This window comes from Amblyraja radiata, chromosome 8 (genome assembly GCF_010909765.2).
Source record: "Amblyraja radiata isolate CabotCenter1 chromosome 8, sAmbRad1.1.pri, whole genome shotgun sequence".
Classification (NCBI taxonomy): domain Eukaryota; kingdom Metazoa; phylum Chordata; class Chondrichthyes; order Rajiformes; family Rajidae; genus Amblyraja; species Amblyraja radiata.
This window is the reverse complement of record NC_045963.1, coordinates 62890815-62912652: the sequence shown is the minus strand read 5'-3', so window position 1 is coordinate 62912652 and position 21838 is coordinate 62890815. Positions and strand designations below refer to the sequence as shown.

The window sequence follows — 21838 nt, the reverse complement described above, 5'->3', positions numbered from 1 at the left end:
CCACTCTATGGTTGCTAACTAATCTAGTGTGTATTTCCATCATGTTTAAAAATGTCAAACCTTGAGCAATAAAAGTTCCTCCAGGTCTTAGTTTTTAGCTTAAAATTCCAGCATCTGCAGTCTCGTTTCCATTTTACTGCTGTGTTTCAGTAAATTTATCTCTCTTGTTTAGTAACAATTACACGTGATATGAGGAATATCTTGGTCGCTGCACAAACACAGTTTCTCATTCGCTCCACATCTTCCTTCAAAACTCTCAGACCGTTTTCCTACTTTTCCATTTCTGATGAATCAACTGGAAATATTAAATCCATAGATGCTGTCTGAACTGCTGTCTAACATATCACTCGTGCTGTGTAGGACTATTTTGAGTTGAATACTTTCCGTATTGACTTTCCCTTCACAAATTGATGGGTGACATGGGTATTGTGTTGAAGACACAGTCTTCAAATAAAAATTTCAGGGCTGTTAACGATAAATAATGGTTCCTATCTACTAAAAAGATTGAATTTTTTGAGTAGTTATTATGTTGCTGTTACTGGCCGGCTGAGGTTTATCAGTGCAAGCTTTTTCAGAACGAAGCTATTCACTGAAATAACTGCATGTCTTTCAGTTGATCTCCCACTGGTTGAGATTGTAATCAAATTCTGATGCTTTTGGATTTTGCTCATTATTGTAGACTTTAGGATTGCTTAAAGAGGTCGAAACAAACCTTGAGATTTGTTAAAAATCGAGTACAGGTTATTGTGATGTATTTCAAGACTTCCAATCCATTAGTACATGAAGTACTCTTGATAGGTGATCTCACAATTCCTGTCTCAATGCTCTAATGTGAAATATTTCCATATCACTATTTCATTATTTTGAAAATATTGTCACGGTACCTTATTGTTGAATATTTTGAATTCGGTGAGTTGCTTATCTAGTACACAAATAGCAATATCTCCCAAACAAAACAGTTGACCATCTTCTGCAAAAATTTAGGAGAAAAGTTCTTTGGATCTGCAGCTTGTCTTGTGGCTCAATTCAAAAAGAGGCACATTTAGCTATGTACCAGCTGTGAAGTATCAGACAGAGCTTAAAAGTTTTTTACCCATCTCACACTGAAGAGTTCTACCAAATTAGCTAGAATTGACTAGAAATGTAGGCAGAACCTTTTATTCTGTTTGCCTACATTTCTTCATGCATTTATCTACGGTGACAGAGCCCACTCTTGGATGCAGCTCTAATCTCTATCACTGCCGAAGAGGCGGGGGAGGCCAATCCCCAGCATCATTGATAACAGCTGGGTCCAATTAGCTGGCTTCTGATTTGGCCACCTAAACCTCGACAGCCGACTCCCAGAAGTTCAAGCCAGAGGAGAGAATGGAGAGGAGAGAAGAACCAGATTAGAAAGAGGAGGGAGGAAGGGAAAGAAAGTGGGCTTCTCCCTGCTAGCTGTGCTCCCCTGTCACACGTTTGAGGAAGACTGAGCTACTGAGCTAAACCTGAGACCACCGGTGCCAATGCGTAGTTGAGTCTGGGCTTTTGGGAACAGGCCTCTGACACCAGTGGCTCTACTGAGGGTAAGACCGATTGTCCGGGGCAAGCCTGAGACGCCGTGCCTCTTCCTGCCCATGTTGAATATGAGGTGCTGTTCATCCAGTTTGCATGTTGCCTAGATCTAGCAGTGGAGCCATTTCAAATAGGCAGTGCCAAATATTCACTATCCTCAAGAGTGAATTTTAGATGTGCAGTGAATCCACAACAACTTGGAAACCGCACAAGCGCAGTTGGGTCTCTCGTCTGTTATCAAGTAATTTGTCTTCAATAGGTCCTATCTCTTAATAAAGTATTTTAAAACATATAGTTTAAAGAAATTTACTTGTGCAGTGCGCAGCGCAGCAGTCCACGGTGTAAAGGCAGAATTTGAGCTGTCTTTATGGACCGTTGCCACTGATGGCTTGAAGCAGCGTCGACAGCTCGTGAGTACCACATACTTCTGCGTTTTAGATGTATTGTGGATGAAAGGCACGGGTGAATTATGCCTCCCTAAGAGTTCGATCTCTTAGGGAAGCATAATTCTCCCGTGCCGTTACTATTTATGACCATTTTATATATGTTTTGTTTATATGATATTTTTTTACCATTTTATAATTTTAGTCGGGGTAGGCCTTGCCGACTTGCCTACCCTGACAGCACGTGCCTACTATTTATATATGGTTAAATGGTGGAGCGGGTGCAGGAAGCCAAATGGGCTTTCCCTACATTTTGCTGTTCTTTCTCTGCCATTGACCACCCTTGTCCTTCTTTCCCTATGAGTTTCTGCTCCCTAATGCTTGGCCTCGTGTTAATGCTTGGCCTCGTGTTCCTTCACCAAATTGTTACTAATTGCCTCTTAGGGAAGAAAATCTGTTTATATTTTGTCTTAATTTTAGCTTAAGCTATTAAAAAAAGTATGGCTGTGGCCTCAAGGCTGTCAATTGTATCAAAAGCTGTTTCGAATGATTCACTAGCTTTTTAGAACAACCCTGGGATGGGCAATAAAATGTCTTACTCGTGCATACTTGTTTGCAATTAATTCTAATAATAAAATGCCAGCAGCATGATCAACATTAGTCACCTCATATGAACTTTCTGCTGCTGTGGTCATATCTGCTTTAGGCAATAGGATGAACCTTGACTTTTGGAGCTGTTGTATTTGTTCTTTTACTAGTTTGTGACATGACATGCTACTTGTTTTTTAAATTTGATTGGTGATTCTGAACTCTAGAAATTAGCTGGTCCATCTTCCGGTGTTTGCTCTGGCAAGATAGCATTTCTCTCTTCTCTTCTTGATACCCCTTCTAGTGTGTGGACATCCACAAATTGTTGAAAAGGTTCAGCTTATGCTCTGGCATTCCAGAACCAGGAGGTTTTCACAGTAGGAAAGTCACAGTAGGAAAGGCTGATTGCTATTTAAGAGGAAGGATAGTCTCAAAGAGGCCTTTGAAATTAGAAAAATATTTGGTTATCGTTGATCAGTATTTCTGTTGTTCCAAAATGGGAAATAATCATACATCTGCAACAGTGATAGATATCCGACAAATATTTAAAATCTTGGGCTGAGAAATTCTAAAATTTAAGGCAACAAATTGAAACATAAAATCTTGGGAGGTGGGGGCGATGTTCTGAGCATCCCTTTGGAATAGTGTAGGAAACAATGTTGTTGAAAGGGAGATAGAGTTAAAGGCACAGGGACAAACAAGTAATTAAGAAAGATAATAGCGTGGCCTTTGTAATGGGGGAGATTTGAGTACACAAGTGAAAATGTCCTGCTGCAATTATATAGTACCCACCGGGAAGCATTGTAATACTCTTTCCATGTTGGCCTTCATAACAAGAGGAGTTGAGTATAGGCAGGGCTCTCACTTTTTCCCCCCTGTTGCCAGCCGGGCAACCTAGGCAGCTTTTTAGGTTGCCAGATGATAGTTTAGGTGGTCATTTAAGACTGCTTGCATGACGCGTGCAATAATGTACTCGGACGAAGTGCGTAGTTTCCAGTCGGAATTATGCTCAATGAAGCATTCACATATTATTTCTGCTTCAAATAAAGTCACAAACTAAACATATTCACCAATCAAAACATGATATATACCACAATGACATGCAGCAAAATTATAATAGAGTATCTCAACTCCTTTTACACATTGCAATTAATGCAATTTCTATTATTTCTTTCCACTTCCAAACAAAAATGTGGTTGGATTATTCAGCGTTTGATCAACCTATGTCAATAAATCCTGGACAAGAGATCGCCAAAGGACATAACTGCAGCAAATGTTCTTTTGGTAATATGTTTAAAGGTGTCAAAACGTCACATTACCGGACATTCTGATTAGATGTATGTGTTGTGAACAGCAATGAAGATACCCAATTTGTACGCACCGGATTTAAAAAAAAATTTGTTTCCATCATTCCCACTTCAGAATTAATGTTAAAATTTCAACTGAAATATCTCCTGACCAAATTTGTGATGTATATGACCAACTGTAGAAGTAAAACCTGGATAAATCCAACCTATAGTTGTGAATGTTGCTCATTAAATAACTACAGTACTGATACTCCATATTAAGAACATTGATTTGCCATTAAAATGAATTCTGTAATAACGTGTCAACGATAGCAGTGACAATCGAACTGCGGTTTTAATGTTTCACGTGTTCACAATTTAATTAATCCATCTTTATGGATTAAAAAAAATAATAACATTGAGAATTAAAACACATTTGATTGCATTCCATTATCAAACACAGTCAATGTTCGCTCTGAAGACATTTCCAGCACAATAAGGCCGGTGGGTGGGGTTTGAATCCTTGCGGGTGGGATGGGGGCGGGGGGGGGGGGGTGATGAAAAGGTAATCGGTTCGAAATGGATGGATTGAGGCAGGGGATTTAGTGCGTGTTGGAGTAGGTAAAATTGTGAGGGGAGAACACGGGGGATGTCAGTGGGGTTGAATGGGGGGGGATCTGTGCAGGTTGGATGGGAGGATCAGTACAGGGTGAATGGGGGGCATCAGTACAGGATGAATGGGGGGCATCAGTACAGGATGAATGGGGGGAAACAAAAATGCTGGAGAAACTCAGCGGGTGAGGCAGCATCTATGCAGTGAAGTAAATAGGCAACGTTTCGGGTCGAGACCCTTCTTCAGACTGATCCCCCCCCCCCAATCTTCTTGAATGGGATGATCAGTACAGGATGGATGGGGTGGGGATCAGCACAGGATGAATGGGTGGATCAGTACAGGATGGGTGGGGGTCAGTACAGTGTGGATTGGAGGGTCTGTGCAGGATGAATTGGGGGAGGGAGAGGGGGGGGGATCACTACAGGATGAATGGGTGGGGGGGGGGATCAGTACAGGATGATGGAGGGGATCAGTACAGGATGATGGAGGGGATCAGTACAGGATGAATGGGGGGGGGGGGGTCAGTAAAAGATGAATGGGGAGATCACTACAGGGTGGATGGGAAGGGGGATCAGTACAGGATGAATTGGGGAAACCAATGTAGGATGGATGGGGAGTGGGAGGAGAATCAATGCGAGGTGGATAGGGTGATCAGTGCAGGATGAATAGATGGGGAGGGGAGCACAGGCGATGTCAGTGAAGACGGAATAGAGGTGGGAATGGGGATTAGTGTGGGATGGAGAGGAGGGGTCTCAGGATAAGGGGGGTGGAGGGGGGGTGTACGAAAGAGAGAGAGGGGAGATGGGGAGGAAGGAAGGTCAGCGCTCCTCGGACAACACCGGCATCATCGCCCCGCTGCCTTGGCCGTCCCTGTCCACCGCCAAGTGGATAGGGACAGACGGGGTGCGGAAGGAGGAGAAGGTGGAGCCGCTGCGGCTGCTCCTGTGCGGGGCCCGTCATTCGCTCCGACCCTCTGTCACCCCGCACCTAGTATCTTTGTCCCGCACTACAGCTGTTGCTGCTGCCGACACGAAACGTCACATTCCTTTTCTCCAGAGATGCTACCTGACCCGCTGAGTTACTCCAGTTTTTTGTGTCTATCTTCGGTATAAACCAGTATCTGCAGTACCAAGCCGGGCAAAATGACTCGGCATTTAGGTTGCCCGGAGGCACCTTGGGTGGCCATTGGGACCCGGGCAACCGCTAATTTTGAGCCCTGATAGGAGCAAAGAGGTCCTTCTGCAGTTGTACATAGCCCTAATGAGACCACACCTGGAGTATTGTGTGCAGTTTTGGTCCCCAAATTTGAATAAGGGCATTCTTAATATTGAGGGAGTGCAGCGCAGGGTCACAAGGTTAATTTCCGGGATGGCACGACTGTGATATTTTGATAGAATGGAGCGTCTAGGCTTGTAAACTCTGGAATTTGGAAGGATGTCATTGCCTTTCACCTCGGCAATCGGCTCACTAATGCAAAGCTCTGATTGTCTCTTTGTGGTAAGCCGGTGAAAAATGAAGAATTCCCCAAGTACCTCGGAGTCACCCTGGATCGCATCCTCGCCTACCGTGAACACCTGAAGAGCAAGGGTCAATATCATCAGGAAATCTGCAGGCATCAGCTGGGGATCCAATGCACACACCCTCTGCAAGCTTAGCCCTACTCAGCTGAGTTTTACTCAACATCTTGGGCTAATAGCTGCCACACCAAATGAGTTGACACTGTCTTTAACTCTGCAATGCGGGTCATCACAGGGTTCCCTGTCCTCTCTCATATCGCCCCTCCCAGCATACGTAGAACGGAGTGGATGTTGAAAGATTGGTGCACCATCGAGGCTAACCCTGACCTTTCCATCCATGCTGACTTGAACAATCTGCCCAACATGCGTCTGAAGTCCCGCAAACCCTTCTAGTCTTCCATTAAATTCCTGGGAGACTTTGACTCTGACTGAGTGGCGCAGAGCCTGGAAAGGTCAACACCATCAACCCCACAGACCCCACAGACCCCACAGACCCCACAGTGAAACCACCGGGTTTGGACTTCCATCGCAAGCAATGGCTAATCCTGAACAGAATCCGCACCCTCCATGCAAGAACAGCCCATCACGTGCATAAGTGGGGGATGACAGACAGCCCTGCTTGCGACTGCGAACATCCAGAATGACTGCTCACTGAGGCTTTTCCCTGGTGGCATCAAAGCCATCCGCCCAGTAACTGATGCTGTCCTGGTCTAGATGTCTACCCTTGATCTACAACTTTAGGCTGTGCATGCAATATGCAAGAATTAATTAAGGGATTGGACACTAGAGGCAGGAAACATGTTCCCGATGTTAGGGGGGTCTAGAACCAGGGGCCACATTTTAAGAATAAGGGGTAGGCCTTTTAAAACGGAGATGAGGAAACACTTTTTCACCCAGAGCGTTGTGAATCTGTGGAATTCACTGCCTCAGAAGGCAGTGGAGGCCAATTCTCTGGATGCTTTCAAGAGAGATTAGAGCTCTTAAAGATAGGGGAATCAGGGGATATGGCGAGAATGCAGGAACGGGGTACTGATTGTGGATGATCAACCATGATCAAATTGAATGGCGGTGCTGGCTCAAAGGGCCGAAAGGTCTACTCCTGCATCTATTGTCTATTTCCTGGATTTCAAGAAAAAACAAAATGCTAGAAATGCCAGCAGGTCGGATAACATGTGGAGAGAGTAATTCAATTTCACGTCCATGAAATTCAACACTGAATTCCAGAATTTAAGATTATGTGCTATTTCAGTTTGTGTCAGAAATGACCAGTTCTGATCGGTCATTGACCTGTAAAGTTAATTAAGTTTTTCTCTCTCCATTGGTGCTCTTTGACATGAGTATTTCCATAATTGGCTTTGATTTATTCCTAGCTGCTGTTGCATTTTGTGTCTTAGGTACAGTAATGTTTTCTCCACCACTGTTCTCATTTGCTTCCTGTTTATCTCCACTTGTATATCAGCAATAATTGAACAAGTTGTCTTTATCCACACTCAGCCAGCATCACGTGCCATACACTTTATTCTTATCTCTGTACATCTCAAACATTTGCTATATCCTCTCCACTCCCCCCCCCACCCCATTCTGCAACTTAATGCATGCTTCTATTTCTAATGTTTTCAGTTCTGGTGAAAGGTCATTGACCTGAAGCATTAACTCTCACCAAAGATTCTACCTAATCTCAGTATTTCCAGCATTTCTGTTTTTTGTTAATATCTAGAGGGCAAAGGTTTGAGGTAAGGATAAAATACATACAGCAGCATAATAGATCTGTAAATACAATCCACGTAGATACAATAAACAAAAATATTCAATAAATTAAAAAAACACCTTCAAATCTACCTCTTGGTCCAATTCTTGTATGTGCTTCTGCAGCACTGTATAATGTTTAATGTAGCAACGTTTTTTTTAAAAATGTCTTTACTTCAAAACTTCTGTGAATAAGTTGTTCTTCATTGGCTTGGGAATTTATAATAACCCTGTCACCACTTTTACCTAGAGCGACACAGAAGTTGAAAACCTGTCTGGCCTTTGATCACAGAAGGTCAAAGAGTAAATGTCAAACCATATTGAAGACGTTGATGCAGCAGGATGTAAACTAAATGTAGCACTGTCTGTGCAGATTGAGTTTGCTGTGAGAATGTATTAATAAATAAATGCTCTTTCGTCTCCTGGTTCAATCAGTCAGTTACGCAGGAAACCAGTAAACAAGATTAGAAAATAGCTCATCACAACCACAGCTGGTTTCTGAGTAAGCAATAGCTCCACTGTTGCATTTAAAGTGACCAGACATTCAAAATGCAAGACAGACTGAATGCAATTCTAGCAATTGATTATACTAATTCACAATGTGCACAGAGATTGGCAACAGATGTGTACAAAGTTCTAGAAAGGTAGAAATGATTTATGTACTTTTCTGTTAAGGGGAAAAGGTTATTTGTGCACAAATACATGCAATGCATAGAACAGAACAGCACAGCTTAGGAACAGGCCCTTCGGTCCACAATATCTATGCCGGACATGAAGCCAAGTTAATCTCTGAAAGTGGTCCATATCCCTCTTTCCTTGCATATCCACATGCCTAAAAGCCTCAAATGCTACTTTTATATCTGTTTCTAAGCTGACCCTTGGTAGTGGATTCCAGTCACCCACCACACCTTAAAGTTATACCTTCTAGTAGAAGATTCTGACACTCTCACCTATCTATGCCGTATAATTTTATACTTCCACATCCTCCTTGTAATGGGGTTGTACACCAGAATTGTGTGTAATACTAAATAAGGCCTAACCAAAGTCCTATAGAGTTGGATCATGACTTCCAGACTTCTACAAATGTGCCGACCTCAAAGCAAGCGTGCCACTTCCTCTACTTGAATGGAATTATGGCCTTGGACCCCAAGATCTCTCTCTCTACATTAATTCTGTTTAGGATCAAGCCATTAATTGTGTATTCTATCCTTGCATTTGACCTTCCAGTTCAACACCTCGCACTTGCTTGGATTTAACCTCATCTGCAATTTCAACGCCATTTCTGTAGCTGGTCTATTTTCTGCTGTATGGCTTGACATACTTCATCACAGTCCACGTCGCCAGCCATTTTAAGGGGCTGTCCCACTGCGGCGACCTGATCCGCAAGTTCAGGAGAGTTTGAAAAACTGTCATGTAGAAGACCTCCTTCGACTATGTTGATGACTAGCTTCGGGAAAATTGGACTGAATAGCGGAGAGTGAAGATGACCTCCTTCGACCTACCTTCGACTATGTTGAAGACTATCTACGATTACCTTCGACTACCCTCGATTGCCTACGAATAACATGCCGTCCTACTACGACCTACTTTGTGTTTATAGTTTGTTTGGTTGTTTGTTTGTCTTTTTGCACAAAAGTCAGCGAGCATTGTCACTTTTCATTTCACTGCACATCTCGTATGTGTATGTGACGAATAAACTTGACTTGACTTTGACTAAACCTACGAATAAAACAAAATATTGATTTTTTTCCTTGGTGACCCTTTTGAGGGCATTTTTCAGCATGTTGAAAAATACGCCGTAAACTAATAATTCTGTCCTCCATCAGTTTGCCAGTTCTGAATCCATACGACCAAGTCACTGTTAATCCCATGCACCATAATCTTTTGGATTAGCCTACTGTGGGGGACTTTATCAAATGCCTTACAAAGAGCCATGCAGACACCATCCACTGCCCTATCCTCATCTTTGTCATCTCATTAAAAACTCAATCAAGTTATTAAGACACGAACTGTTGAACACAAAGCCATGCTAACTACTCCAATTTAACTTTGCCTTACTCCAATTTTGCCTTTCCACCTTCTCCCTGTTCAAAAGAATCTTAAAATTTATGGAGTTCTGATCACTATCCTGAAACAAGTCACCTGGCCAGGATCATTTCCAGACACAAGGACTTCGCTTCTCGACTTGGACTATCCACAAACAATTTCAAGAAACCCTCAGATGCACCTCTCAAATTCTGCCCCATCTAAGTTTTGGCACTAAGTCGCAGTCAGTATTGACTTTTGTTACTCTGTCTACATATCTGTTCCTCTATTGCTATTGGGCAGTTTATAGTGCATTTCCATTAGGGTACATGCACCTTCCTTATTTCCAAGCTCTACCCATATTACCTCAGTGGAAGAACACTTCAGTATTTCTGAATGCCCACTGTCTGCCTGATTGATATTTAAACTCTTCTTTTCCTTCCATCTCAATCACATCTGAAACATTGAATCCCTGGAACATTGCTCTGCCAGTTGTGTGCTCTTTGCAACAACATCATAGTCTCGAGGATCAATCTAGGTTCCAGGTTCATATGCTTTCTCCACAACACATTGAAATAAACACATTTCAGGCCATCAGTGTCGCCATATTCTTTCACCCCTTCCAGCCTGTCCTACCTTTGCGTCTTGCTGATTCTAACCTCTACCATCCCCTCGCGTCTTCCAATTTTTGACTTGCTACTATGGTTCCCACTTCCATGCTTCTCTAGTTTAAACCCTTCCCAGCAGTGCTAGTGAACCTCCCTGCAAAGATATTGGTTCTCAATTCCTTGAACAATGTATGTAAGCACACTATTTAGAAAACTATCCCGCATACATTCCAAGAAATCCTCTTCCTCAGCACCCTTGCCAATTTGATTCACCCAATCTATATGTAGATTGAAGTCACCCATTATAACGGGTTTACCTTTGTTGCATGCATTTCTAATTTCCTGTTTGATGCCATCCCCAACTCCACCACTACTGTTAGGTGGCCTGTACACAACTCCCACTAGCGTTTTTCTGCCCCTTAGTGTTTCGCAGCTCTACCCATATCGATTCCACATCCTCAAAGCTAATGTCCTTCCTTTCTATTGCGTTAATCTGCTCTCTAACCAGCAACGCTACCCCACCTCCTTTCCCTTTCTGTCTATCCCTCCTGAATATTGAATATCCATGGATGTTCAGCTCCCAGCCTTGGTCACCCTGGAGCCATGTCTCCGTGATCCCAACTATATCATAGTCATTAATAGCTATCTGCACATTCAACTCATCCACCTTATTACGAATGCTCCTTGCATTGAGACACAAAGCCTTCAGGCTTGTTTTTACAACACTCTTACCCCTTATACTATTATGCTGAAAAGTGTCCCTTTTTGATTTTTGCCCCGGATTTGCCGGCCTGCCACTTTTATTTTTCACCTTGCTACCTATTGCTTCACACATTTAAGAAACCCTTTCCCTTTAACTCCATTCGACACCCCACCCCCCTTATTCAGTTTAAAACCACCCGTGTAGCAGTGGCAAACCTGCCTGCCAGAATGCTGGATAGAAGGATATAGATCAGATGCAGGCTGAGATTAGTTTAATTTGTGATAAGTTCGGCAATACATTGTGGGCGGAGTTGAAGTGCCTGTTCCTGTGCTGTTTGGTGTTCCAAACTGTAAAAAGTTTAAGTGAATTGCTACTTCACCTGGAGACAGATTTAGTCTTCCAGATAGTGAGGCAGAGAAAGATAAATGTCAGGTGTTATATCGTTAATGTTTTATTTTGCAAGGGAGAGTGAAAGAGTGGAGGTGGAAGATTAATCCATGGATTTTCAGAAAGAACAGTCATTTAGGAATGGTGAAGGGTGGATGTGCAAGGTGATGGCATCTCATTGATATTGGACAACACAGCCGTTGAATTTTAAGTGTAGTGCTGGAAGGCGAGATGGGAAATCCATCTTTGTACTGCTTTGGAGTAGTAACTAGACCAGAATTATAGGAAATACAACAGTGACCTGTGTCTTTCATATCCTGGCCATGTCGCCAAGCATAGTTATGGAGACCATCAAATGTAGTATATTCTCCTTTATACCTGTTGTCCATTGTTTCATTTACCTTTAATGTCAGACATTTGGCACCTGCGTTTGAGGGTGGTTTTATGGCTCTGGATAATGATTGATTGAAAAGGCTGATTTATGATGCAGTACTTTGATCTAAACGGTCCGAAAATACCTTGGTTCTCTGGGGCAGTCTATGACAACTGCTCGCTCGTGCACATGGACACACTTTGGCGAGTTATTTAAAGATGTTGGTAGCAATGTTGCTGTCGACAAATATAATAATAAGTAAACACCAACCGTACTGTCATGCAGCCAGCAAAACAAGTGCTGATTTAATGTGATGTGGTGTGGTGTAACAGTTTTAAAACATTCAGTAAATGCCACATTACCTATTCTGTCAAATCCACTGTTCACTTAGCTTGCAGTTTTTTTAAACCCTTTTTAACCAAATAAATTGTGCAGAGGGTTGCAGCAAGTCCTGTCTCCGTTTGGTGGGTGGAGGTTGAGACATCTAGGATTACGATTAAGGTCTACGGCAGGCACGTGCCGTCAGGGTAGGCAAGGTAGGCACTGCCTACCCTAACTAAAATTATGAAATGGCAATTATTAAATATAAATAGTAAAGGCATTTTGAGAATTATCGATCGATCTGCCTGAGATCAATCTCTTAGGTAGGCATAATTCTCTGTGCCTTTCAACCGCAGCACTTGCAACACGCGAAGGTCTGTGCAGCCCACGTGCTGTCGATTCTGCTTCAAGCCGTCAATGACAAGCAGGGCTGAAGGCAGCTGAAATTCTGCCTTTGCTGTACTGCGCATGCGCAGCAGCCTACTGCACATGCGCAGCTTGAGTTTCTTGGCGGGTTTTTCAAATATGGTTTGTCATTATATTAAGAGTATCTTAGGAAACAAAGAGTGAAGAATGGAGTTCGAGTACCAATAACGTGGTAAGTACATTCCTTGGTGCTTTATGTTTTCAAATTTTTAGATTAGATTAGATTTCCTTTATTGTCATTCAGACCTTTCGGTCTGAATGAAATGCTGTTGCCTGCAGCCATACATGTAATAATAACAACACACAATAAACACAAATTAACATCCACCACAGTGAGTTCACCAAACACCTCCTCACTGTGATGGAGGCAAAAGTCTTAGGGTTACTGTCTCTTCCCTCCTCTTCGCCCTCTGCGCCGAGGCGATACCCCACCGGGCGATGGTATCAGTCCCGCGGTTCAAGCTCCGCGGCCCTGGGGTGGTCGAAGCTGCCGCCCTCCAGTCCAGCGGACGCAACTGTTGCAACGGGAGCTCCGGAAAACAGGCATCAACTTGTGACCCGCGAGCTCCCGACATTGTCATCCACTGGCCCGCGGCCGAGCCCCGGATCCAGGTCGCCGCCTCAGCCGCCGGAGCACCGTCTCCGCCCCGCACCGGGCCGCCCACACGGCAGCGTCTCAGCCCCGCACCGGGCTGCCCCCACGGGAGCGCCTTCCAGCCGGGAGCCGGTCCGCCCTCACCGGAGCGCCTTCCAGCCGGTAGCCGGGCCGCCCACACGGGAGTGTCAGCCCCGCGCCATCCGCCCTCACCGGAGCGCCGAGTCGTGCCGCTGCCCGGACGTCGCCGCAGCTCGAAGACGGCCAGCCTCGCGTTGGTGAGTCCTGGCTGGCTCTACCTCCGGACCCTCGAGGTCGGTCGCAGGTTGGAGGCCGCCAGCTCCGCCATTAGGCCTCAGCGCAGACGGGGGAAGAGAAGACAAAAAAGTCGCATTCCCCCGAAGGGAGAGACAGAAAGCCCTGTTTCACCCCCCCCCCTCACACACATAACACCACCTAATAACCAAAACATTTACTAAACTGGACAAAAAAAACAACACAAAAAAGTAAAAACAGACAGACTGCAGGCGAGCCGCAGCCGTATCACAGCGCCGCCACTTCCGGAGAAGTAGAAAATACCGTATTTCCAGGGGTGTGGGAGCTCCTTTCAGTGTTTGGGGAGCCTGGCCCGGGGTAAAGTTGCGGGGAAGGCAGGAGCGTTGTGAAGGAGGGGGTCGGGGCCAGTAACCCACTTGCCGCGACGCTCCGGGCACGGAGCCAACGCATTGTGGCCGGGGAGTGAATTAGCTTGCGTGGCTGCGAGTGGCCGCCGGGACTGGACAGCCCCTTCTGCGGGCCTGCTCACCTCTGGCAGTGCTCTCCGTCTGAAAACCTCTCTCCTGCCGCTCGCCGGCCTCACTCATGTCAGCCGCTTCCCGCAAATCCTTAAATTCCGACAGCGCACTCAAGGGACCAATTGAGGTTTCTCGGCTGTGGGAATTTAAGGATTTGCGGGAAGTGGCTGACATGAGCGAAGCCGGCGAGCGGCAGGTGAGAGGTGTTCAGACGGAGCGCACTGCCACAGGTGAGCGTGCCGGCCGGCGGAAGGTGCTGAAGTGGGGGCCACTCGCAGCCACCCGAGCTGCTTCCTTCCCCGGAAGTTGCGGCCAGTTCTGCTGTCCGTGCCCTGAGCGCTGCGGCAGCGGTGAGTGAGTCTGACATGATCTCCGACCCACTCCTTCTCAACACTCCTGGCCTCCCCGCATCTTTAACCCCTGGCATAGACTCTCCACACGCTGTGAAAGGAACTCTCCCTCCAATTGGTCCCTTGAATTAGTATTGTCATTCAATAAGATGACAACTGAGACAACTGTTCCCGTTTTTCCCACCATCTCCACATGCCTTCATCCTCCATCCCCCAGCCATTCAGTGATTAAAAACTGAAGGAGATTTAGAAGCCTTGGGGAAATTGAATTGTTAACTTTTTTTTTTTTTTAACGGAGAGCACAAACTGCGCATGCGCGGTTTAAGAATTTTTTTTTTTTAAGCCGACTGACTGCCTACCTTGAGTAATTATTGACGGCACGTGCCTGGTCTACGGATGGTTACTGCGGCGCGCCAATTTGTGAAAAGTGCACGTTCGTAAATTGCCTTCGAGCCTCGGATTGGTAGCACTCCTCGAAGAACGGATGCAGTGTCATCAGGAGGGACTGTAGCCTTTCCGTTAAGTATAATTGTTGCTTGAGAGCTGACGCACGATAATCGAGTGGGGCCGCAATTGCTGGGTAGTGTAATGGTTTTCAGGGAACGGATACATTAACCGGGAGGAACCGTAACCGTCACAGTGCATTCGGTGTCGGGAGCGGACACAATATAATCTGGAGGAGCTGTGGTTGCTAGTGTGCTCGGTGCTGTGGAGCCAGATACCCTGTAACCGGAAGAGTCCTGGTTGTTACTGTATAGTCGGCGTCGGGGAATTGATTTTTTGTAATCGGAAGTGTGGTAGCCGCCCAGTTTAATCGGTACTGCCTACTGCAGCGGCGTGTTCCAGGGACACCATCGACCGGCTTTGTTGATGAGTTTACTCGTGTTCTGGCTTCTGATTTGTGTTCAAGCTGCATTCTCCGGCTCTTGCGTGGTTGGTTGATCTGATGATCTCACTTTCCCCCACTCACCCCTGCCGCACCAATAAATAACAGCAACTGGTTTTCTGATTATTTTTAAATGTTTCGTGTGATGTCTTGTCAGTTGGTGCCTCGCGTTTAAAATTACGTTGACCGCTACTCGTCCCAACCAAGTTTAGATCCCCTCATCTACGCTCCGTCTTCAGGTATCTGGCAGGATTTTATGGGTAAATAAACCAATACCCGGACCGAGGCATTCCAGGGCACGATGAATCATTTTCAACAATTCAAGCAAAATAGAAATTGGAACTTCTATCCATCGATTAAGGGATGCTAGGAATCAATTAGGCTTTAAGGCACTGATTGATTGGTGTTTGTTCCGAGTCCGCACTGACCACCAACGAACCATTTACGTTCTTCCTATAATCTTATCAATTCTCCCTATATTCTTATCAATGTCCGATTCTACCACTCATCTCCTCATATGCAAAGTAGATGCTATTTTACAGTGGCCAATTAACCGATCATCCTGCACAACCTTTAGCTGTAGAAGGAAACCGGAACACAGAGAGGAAACCCATTCGTTCACTCGGACAATATGTAAACCCCATGCAGACAGTCTCCAAGATTAGGGTGAACACTGAACTCTGCTGCTGTGAGGCAGACCTCGACTGACAGGAAAAGGATTAAGCAGGGCAAGTTAAGGTGTAGGTATGCTCTTGGAAGTAAGGGATTTTTTTAACTATTCATTTCCCGGGCATAGATGAGTAAACCATTGTCCATGGAACCAATTGGATGCTTGGTGTTTCCACAGGACCAACTGGTTCCTCCTCTGGCCCTGACAGTCTCGTGGATTGGGGGGTCTTATCTGTAGAAACAGACCCACAAACATTTGCATGGTGCGTTGAGGGTAAATACACCAGGGAGAATTACTTTCCATCCTTTCTAAGTGTTTAAAACCATTCGAAGACAACACGAGTATAAAAATAAGAATATGTGTCTAAGATATGGGAAGATCTTAGGGGTGCACAATGGTGCAGCGGTAGAGCTCCGGTCGCCTTCCGCACTCTAAAGATGAGCAGGTTTGTAGGTTAGTTGGCTTCTGTACATTGTAAATTGTCCCTAATATGTAGGATAGTGCTGCTATATAGGGTAATTCCTGGTCATTGCAGACTTGGTGAACCTGTTTCCACTTTGTATCTCTAAGGTTTCCACTTGTAGAATCTTGCATGTAGGATTAGTTAAAATTGCAGATGAGAGATTGAATTGAAGTATGAGGAAAGCCGTTGAATCTTCGATGGGCACAGGAGTGCAAGGTTGCTTAATGGTTGGAGTGATCAACTCCCCTCTTGTAGAGAAGAGTTGTATGTCATGAAGGGAGACAAACGCAGCTGGTTTATTATTTGTAATTGAAGAAAATTCAATGCAATAACTTTGCTATTTTACTTCTTTCTTTAGAATGAACTGCCTGCTCAACTTGCTCGTTTGCCTGTTTGCTGCTGTTGAAATTACCATAGCCGGTAAATAATTTTAACATTATCTCAAAAAATTTACCTCCCTGTATCTCATCCAGTATGGTGCATTCATGCTCATTAGACACTTCCAGTTATTTATCTGGACAAAATAAATATATTCTGACCTATTTAACCTTTTTTTTTTTTGCTCTCCTGTGATAATATAAACAGCTTTGAAAAATTGGGGGGTGGGGGAGGGAAATCTTATTTAATTTTTTTTTGCTCTCCGGTGATAATATAAACAGCTTTGTAAAATTGGGCGGTGGGGGAGGGAAATACTGACCATCCCGCCTTATAGACAATGGGTGCAGGAGTGGGCCATTCGGCCCTTTGAGCCCACACCGCCATGAATGTGATCAGGCTGATCATCCACAATCAGTACCCCGTTCTTGCCTTCTCCCCATATCCCTTAACTTTGCTATCCCTAAGAGCTCTATCTATCGCTCTTGAAATCATCCAGAGAACCAGCCCCCACCGCCCTGAGGTAGAGAATTCCACACACTCACAACTCTGTGTGGAAAAAGTTTTTCCTCATCTCCGTTCTAAATGGCTTGCCACTTATTCTTTGGCCAATATGCCAAACATCATCTTCACCTCCCCGTCTACCTGGATCACCACTTTCTGTGCAAAATCGACGTATACAATCTATTTGGTCATTCCTTCAAAAAATAAATTCAGTCATCAGTGAAACATAATTTTCCCACACAAATCAATGCTGATTATCCCAAATGAGTCCTCGACTTGGCAAATGTCTAGTTTTAGTTTTAGAGATACAGCATGGAGTCAGGCCCTACGGCACACCAAATCCACACCGAGCATCGCTCCCCACTCGCACTACTTCTGTATTATCCGACTTTTCCACTCTGGAATGTTGGTAGATCCGGTTCCTCAGAATCCCCTCCAATAATATTTCCATCACTGATGTTAGGCTCACCAGCCTATAAGTTCCCTGGCTTGGCCATGTAGCCTTAAGTAAAGCCACCACATTAGCCATCCTCCCATCTTCTGCTTCCTTGCTCTGAAACTGCATTGTCAAAGTTGTTACAGGTTGTGTCTGACCTGCAGATTTTTGTACCAATACTTGTCCATTTTGTTCTTTATATTTTCTTGATTCTACTATTTCCATTGCATTTGTCGAACAAATTGGATTTAAGATTTTTTTTCCTCCTTTGTGATGATTACTGGGAAGACTTTAAACTAGAACGGTTGGGGGGAGGGACTCAAATAGAGAAAGCGAGTAGACAGTGTGTGAGGCAGGAGGCAGAGAAGGGAAGCACTCAGACCCAACATGTAGGGGAGAAAGAAGAAAAATATAATAAACAGAATAAGAGGTGGTGGGTTTCTTAAATGTGTGAGCAGAGAGACAGAGGGGTGTAAAATGAGGGTAGAAGCAATAGGTAGCAACGTGAAAAGTAAAAGTGGCAGGCAGACAACTCCAAGGCAAAAATCAAAAAGGGCCACTTTTCAACATAAATGTATAAGGGGTAAGAGTGTTGTAAAAACAAGCCTGAAGGCTTTGTGTCTCAATGCAAGGAGCATTTGTAATAAGGTGGATGAGTTGAATGTGCAGATAGTTATTAATGAATATGATATAGTTGGGATCACGGAGACATGGCTCCAGGGTGACCAAGGCTGGGAGCTGAACATCCAGGGATATTCAATATTCAGGAGGGATAGACAGAAAGGAAAAGGAGGTGGGGTAGCGTTGCTGGTTAGAGAGGAGATTAACGCAATAGAAAAGAAGGACATTAGCTTAGAGGATGTGGAATCGATATGGGTAGGGCTGCGAAACACTAAGGGGCAGAAAACGCTATTGGGAGTTGTGTACAGGCCACCTAACAGTAGTAGTGGAGTTGGGGATGGCATCAAACAGGAAATTAGAAATGCGTGCAACAAAGGTAAAACAGTTATAATGGGTGACTTCAATCTACATATAGATTGGGTGAATCAAATTGGCAAGGGTGCTGAGGAAGAGGATTTCTTGGAATGTATGCGGGATAGTTTTCTAAACCAACATGTAGAGGAACCAACGAGAGAGCAGGCTATTCTAGACTGGGTATTGAGTAATGAGGAAGGGTTAGTTAGCAGTCTTGTTGTGCGTGGCCCCTTGGGCAAGAGTGACCATAATATGGTTGAGTTCTTCATTAGGATGGAGAGTGACATAATTAATTAAGAAACAAGGGTTCTGAATTTAAAGAAAGGTAACTTTGAGGGTATGAGACATGAATTGGCCAAGATAGACTGGCAATTGATTCTTAAAGGGTTGACAGTGGATAGGCAATGGAAGGCATTTAAAGACTGCATGGATAAACTACAAAATTGTTCATCCCAGTTTGGCAAAAGAATAAATCAGGGAAGGTAGTACATCCGTGGATAACAAGAGAAATCAGGGATAGTAACAAAACAAAAGATGAAGCATACAAATTAGACAGAAAAAGCAGCCTACTAGAGGACTGGGAGAAATTCTGAGTCCAGCAGAGGAGGACAAAGGGATTAATTAGGAAAGGGAAAATAGATTATGAAAAAAAACTGGCAGGGAACATAAAAACTGACTGCAAACGTTTTTATAGATATGTGAAAAGAAAAAGATTAGTTAAAACAAATGTAGGTCCCTAGCAGTCAGAAACAGGTGAATTGATCATGGGGAACAAGGACATGGCAGACCAATTGAATAACTACTTTGGTTCTGTCTTCACTAAGGAAGACATAAATAATCTGCTGAAAATAGCAGGGGACCGGGGGGTCAAATGAGATGGAACTGAGTGAAATCCAGGTTAGCCGGGAAGTGGTGGTAGGTAAATTGAATGGATTAAAGGCCGATAAATCCCCAGGGCCAGATAGGCTGCATCCCAGAGTACTTAAGGAATTAACCCCAGAAATAGTGGATGCATTAGTGATAATTTTTCAAAACTCTTTAGATTCTGGAGTAGTTCCTGAGGATTGGAGGGTAGCTAATGTAACCCCACTTTTTAAAAAGGGAGGGAGAGAGAAAGCGGGGAATTACAGACCAGTTAGTTTAACATCGATAGTGGGGAAACTGCTAGAGTCAGTTATTAAAGATGGGATAGCAGCACATTTGGAAAGTGGTGAGATCATTGGACAAAGTCAGCATGGATTTATGAAAGGTAAATCATGTCTGACGAATCTTATAGAATTTTTCGAGGATGTAACTAGTAGAGTGCATAAGGGATAACCAGTGGATGTGTTATATCTGGACTTTCAGAAGGCTTTCGACAAGGTCCCACATAAGAGATTAGTATGCAAACTTAAAGCACACGGTAATGGGGGTTCAGTATTGATGTAGATAGAAAACTGGCTGGCAGACAGGAAGCAAAGAGTAGGAGTAAACGGGTCCTTTTCAGAATGGCAGGCAGTGACTAGTGGGGTACCGCAAGGCTCAGTGCTGGAACCTCAGCTATTTACAATATGTATTAATGATTTGGACGAGGGAATTGAATGCAACATCTCCAAGTTTGCGGATGACACGAAGTTGGGGGGCAGTGTTAACTGTGAGGAGGATGCTAGGAGGCTGCAAGGTGACTTGGATAGGTTGGGTGAGTGGGCAAATGCATGGCAGATGCAGTATAATGTGGATAAATGTGAGGTTATCCACTTTGGTGGCAAAAACGGGGAAGTAGACATTTGAATGGTGGCCGATTAGGAAAAGGGGAGATGCAACGAGACCTGGGTGTCATGGTATACCAGTCATTGAAAGTGGGCATGCAGGTGCAGCATGCAGTGAAGAAAGCGAATGTTATGTTAGCATTTATAGCCAAAGGATATGAGTATAGGAGCAGGGAGGTTCTACTGCAGTTGTACAGGGTCTTGGTGAGACCAAACCTGGAGTATTGCGTACAATTTTGGTCTCCTAATCTGAGGAAAGACATTCTTGCCATAGAGGGAGTATAGAGAAGGTTCACCAGGCTGATTCCTGGGATGTCAGGACTTTCATATGAAGAAAGACTGAATAGACTCGGCTTGTACTCGCTAGAATTTAGAAGATTGTGGGGGGATCTTATAGAAACTTACAAAGTTCTTAAGGGGTTGGACAGGCTAGATGCAGGAAGATTGTTCCCGATGTTGGGGAAGTCCAGAACAAGTTGTCACAGTTTAAGGATAAGGGGGAAGTCTTTTAGGACTGAGATGAGAAAATCATTTTTTACACAGAGAGTGGTGAATCTGTGGAATTCTCTGAAGGTAGTTGAGGCCAGTTCATTGGCTATATTTAAGAGGGAGTTAGATGTGGCCCTTGTGGCTAAAGGGATCAGGGGGTATGGAGAGAAGGCAGGTACAGGATACTGAGTTGGATGATCAGCCATGATCATATTGAATGGCAGTGCAGGCTCGAAGGGCCGAATGGCTTACTCCTGCACCTATTTTCTATGTTTCTATTACTGTCCCATTCTCTGCCGCTGCACCTTGCTGTCATAGTTTTGGTTACCTATCTGAAAATGACCTCTTGTTCATGCCACCTGCCCTTCATTTATCAACCAGCTGATTTGAAGTCATAGTCCAGAGTTAATAAAGCTTGATAAATAACATGCTCTGTACTAGTTCGTACCAGGCTAATCTGTCTGAATACGAGGGAAGCATAAAAATATAATGACACTGGTAGGTCAAATAGCTGATATCTTTCCTTCGCTAATTAAATGTTTTTAGTGTAGACTTAAATCTGTAAACCGATTTGTAAATAACAATGGAAGGATAAACATCAATTCCACAAAGTCAAGATTCCACCATGCCAAGATTATTTCATATGCAGCATAATGACAGAACTCCCTGATGATCTCCTTAATACAAAAAGATGTAATGTGCCCTAACATATAATTCAAAGCAGAAACACTTTGATATTTGTGGCAGGACACTGATTGCTGATGTAATTGAAAATTGAATCCTCTCATTCCAACTTATCTGGGAATGCTGATTTACTTGTGTTTTTTTTCTTAACATCTGGTTTGTCTTTTAATTTTGTGTTTGATGTTTGGAATAGTTCTGAAAGATGTATCATCTTTGGGAAGTGGGGGAGTTTTTTAATTTGGATTTGCTGGGATCATGTGAGATATGTTCGACACGAACATTGTGGGTTGCCGAAGGGTCCGTTCCTGTGTTGTACTGTTCTTTGTTTTATGTTCTACT

General features: G+C 44.1%; 1 protein-coding gene across 4 annotated transcripts in view; it reads left to right on the top strand.

The window, feature by feature from the left end:
- Positions 1-21838, top strand: part of LOC116976303 (CD276 antigen-like) — a 44777-nt gene that overhangs the window by 8545 nt on the left and 14394 nt on the right. For all 4 annotated transcript variants that reach the window (XR_004412922.1, XR_004412923.1, XM_033026072.1 and 1 more), the window contains one exon: positions 16647-16708. Coding sequence is in view for 2 of the 4 variants with exons in the window: in XM_033026072.1 (XP_032881963.1) it covers positions 16647-16708 (62 nt within the window). In the remaining 2 variants the exon portion in view is untranslated. The remainder of the gene's footprint in view (positions 1-16646; positions 16709-21838) is intronic.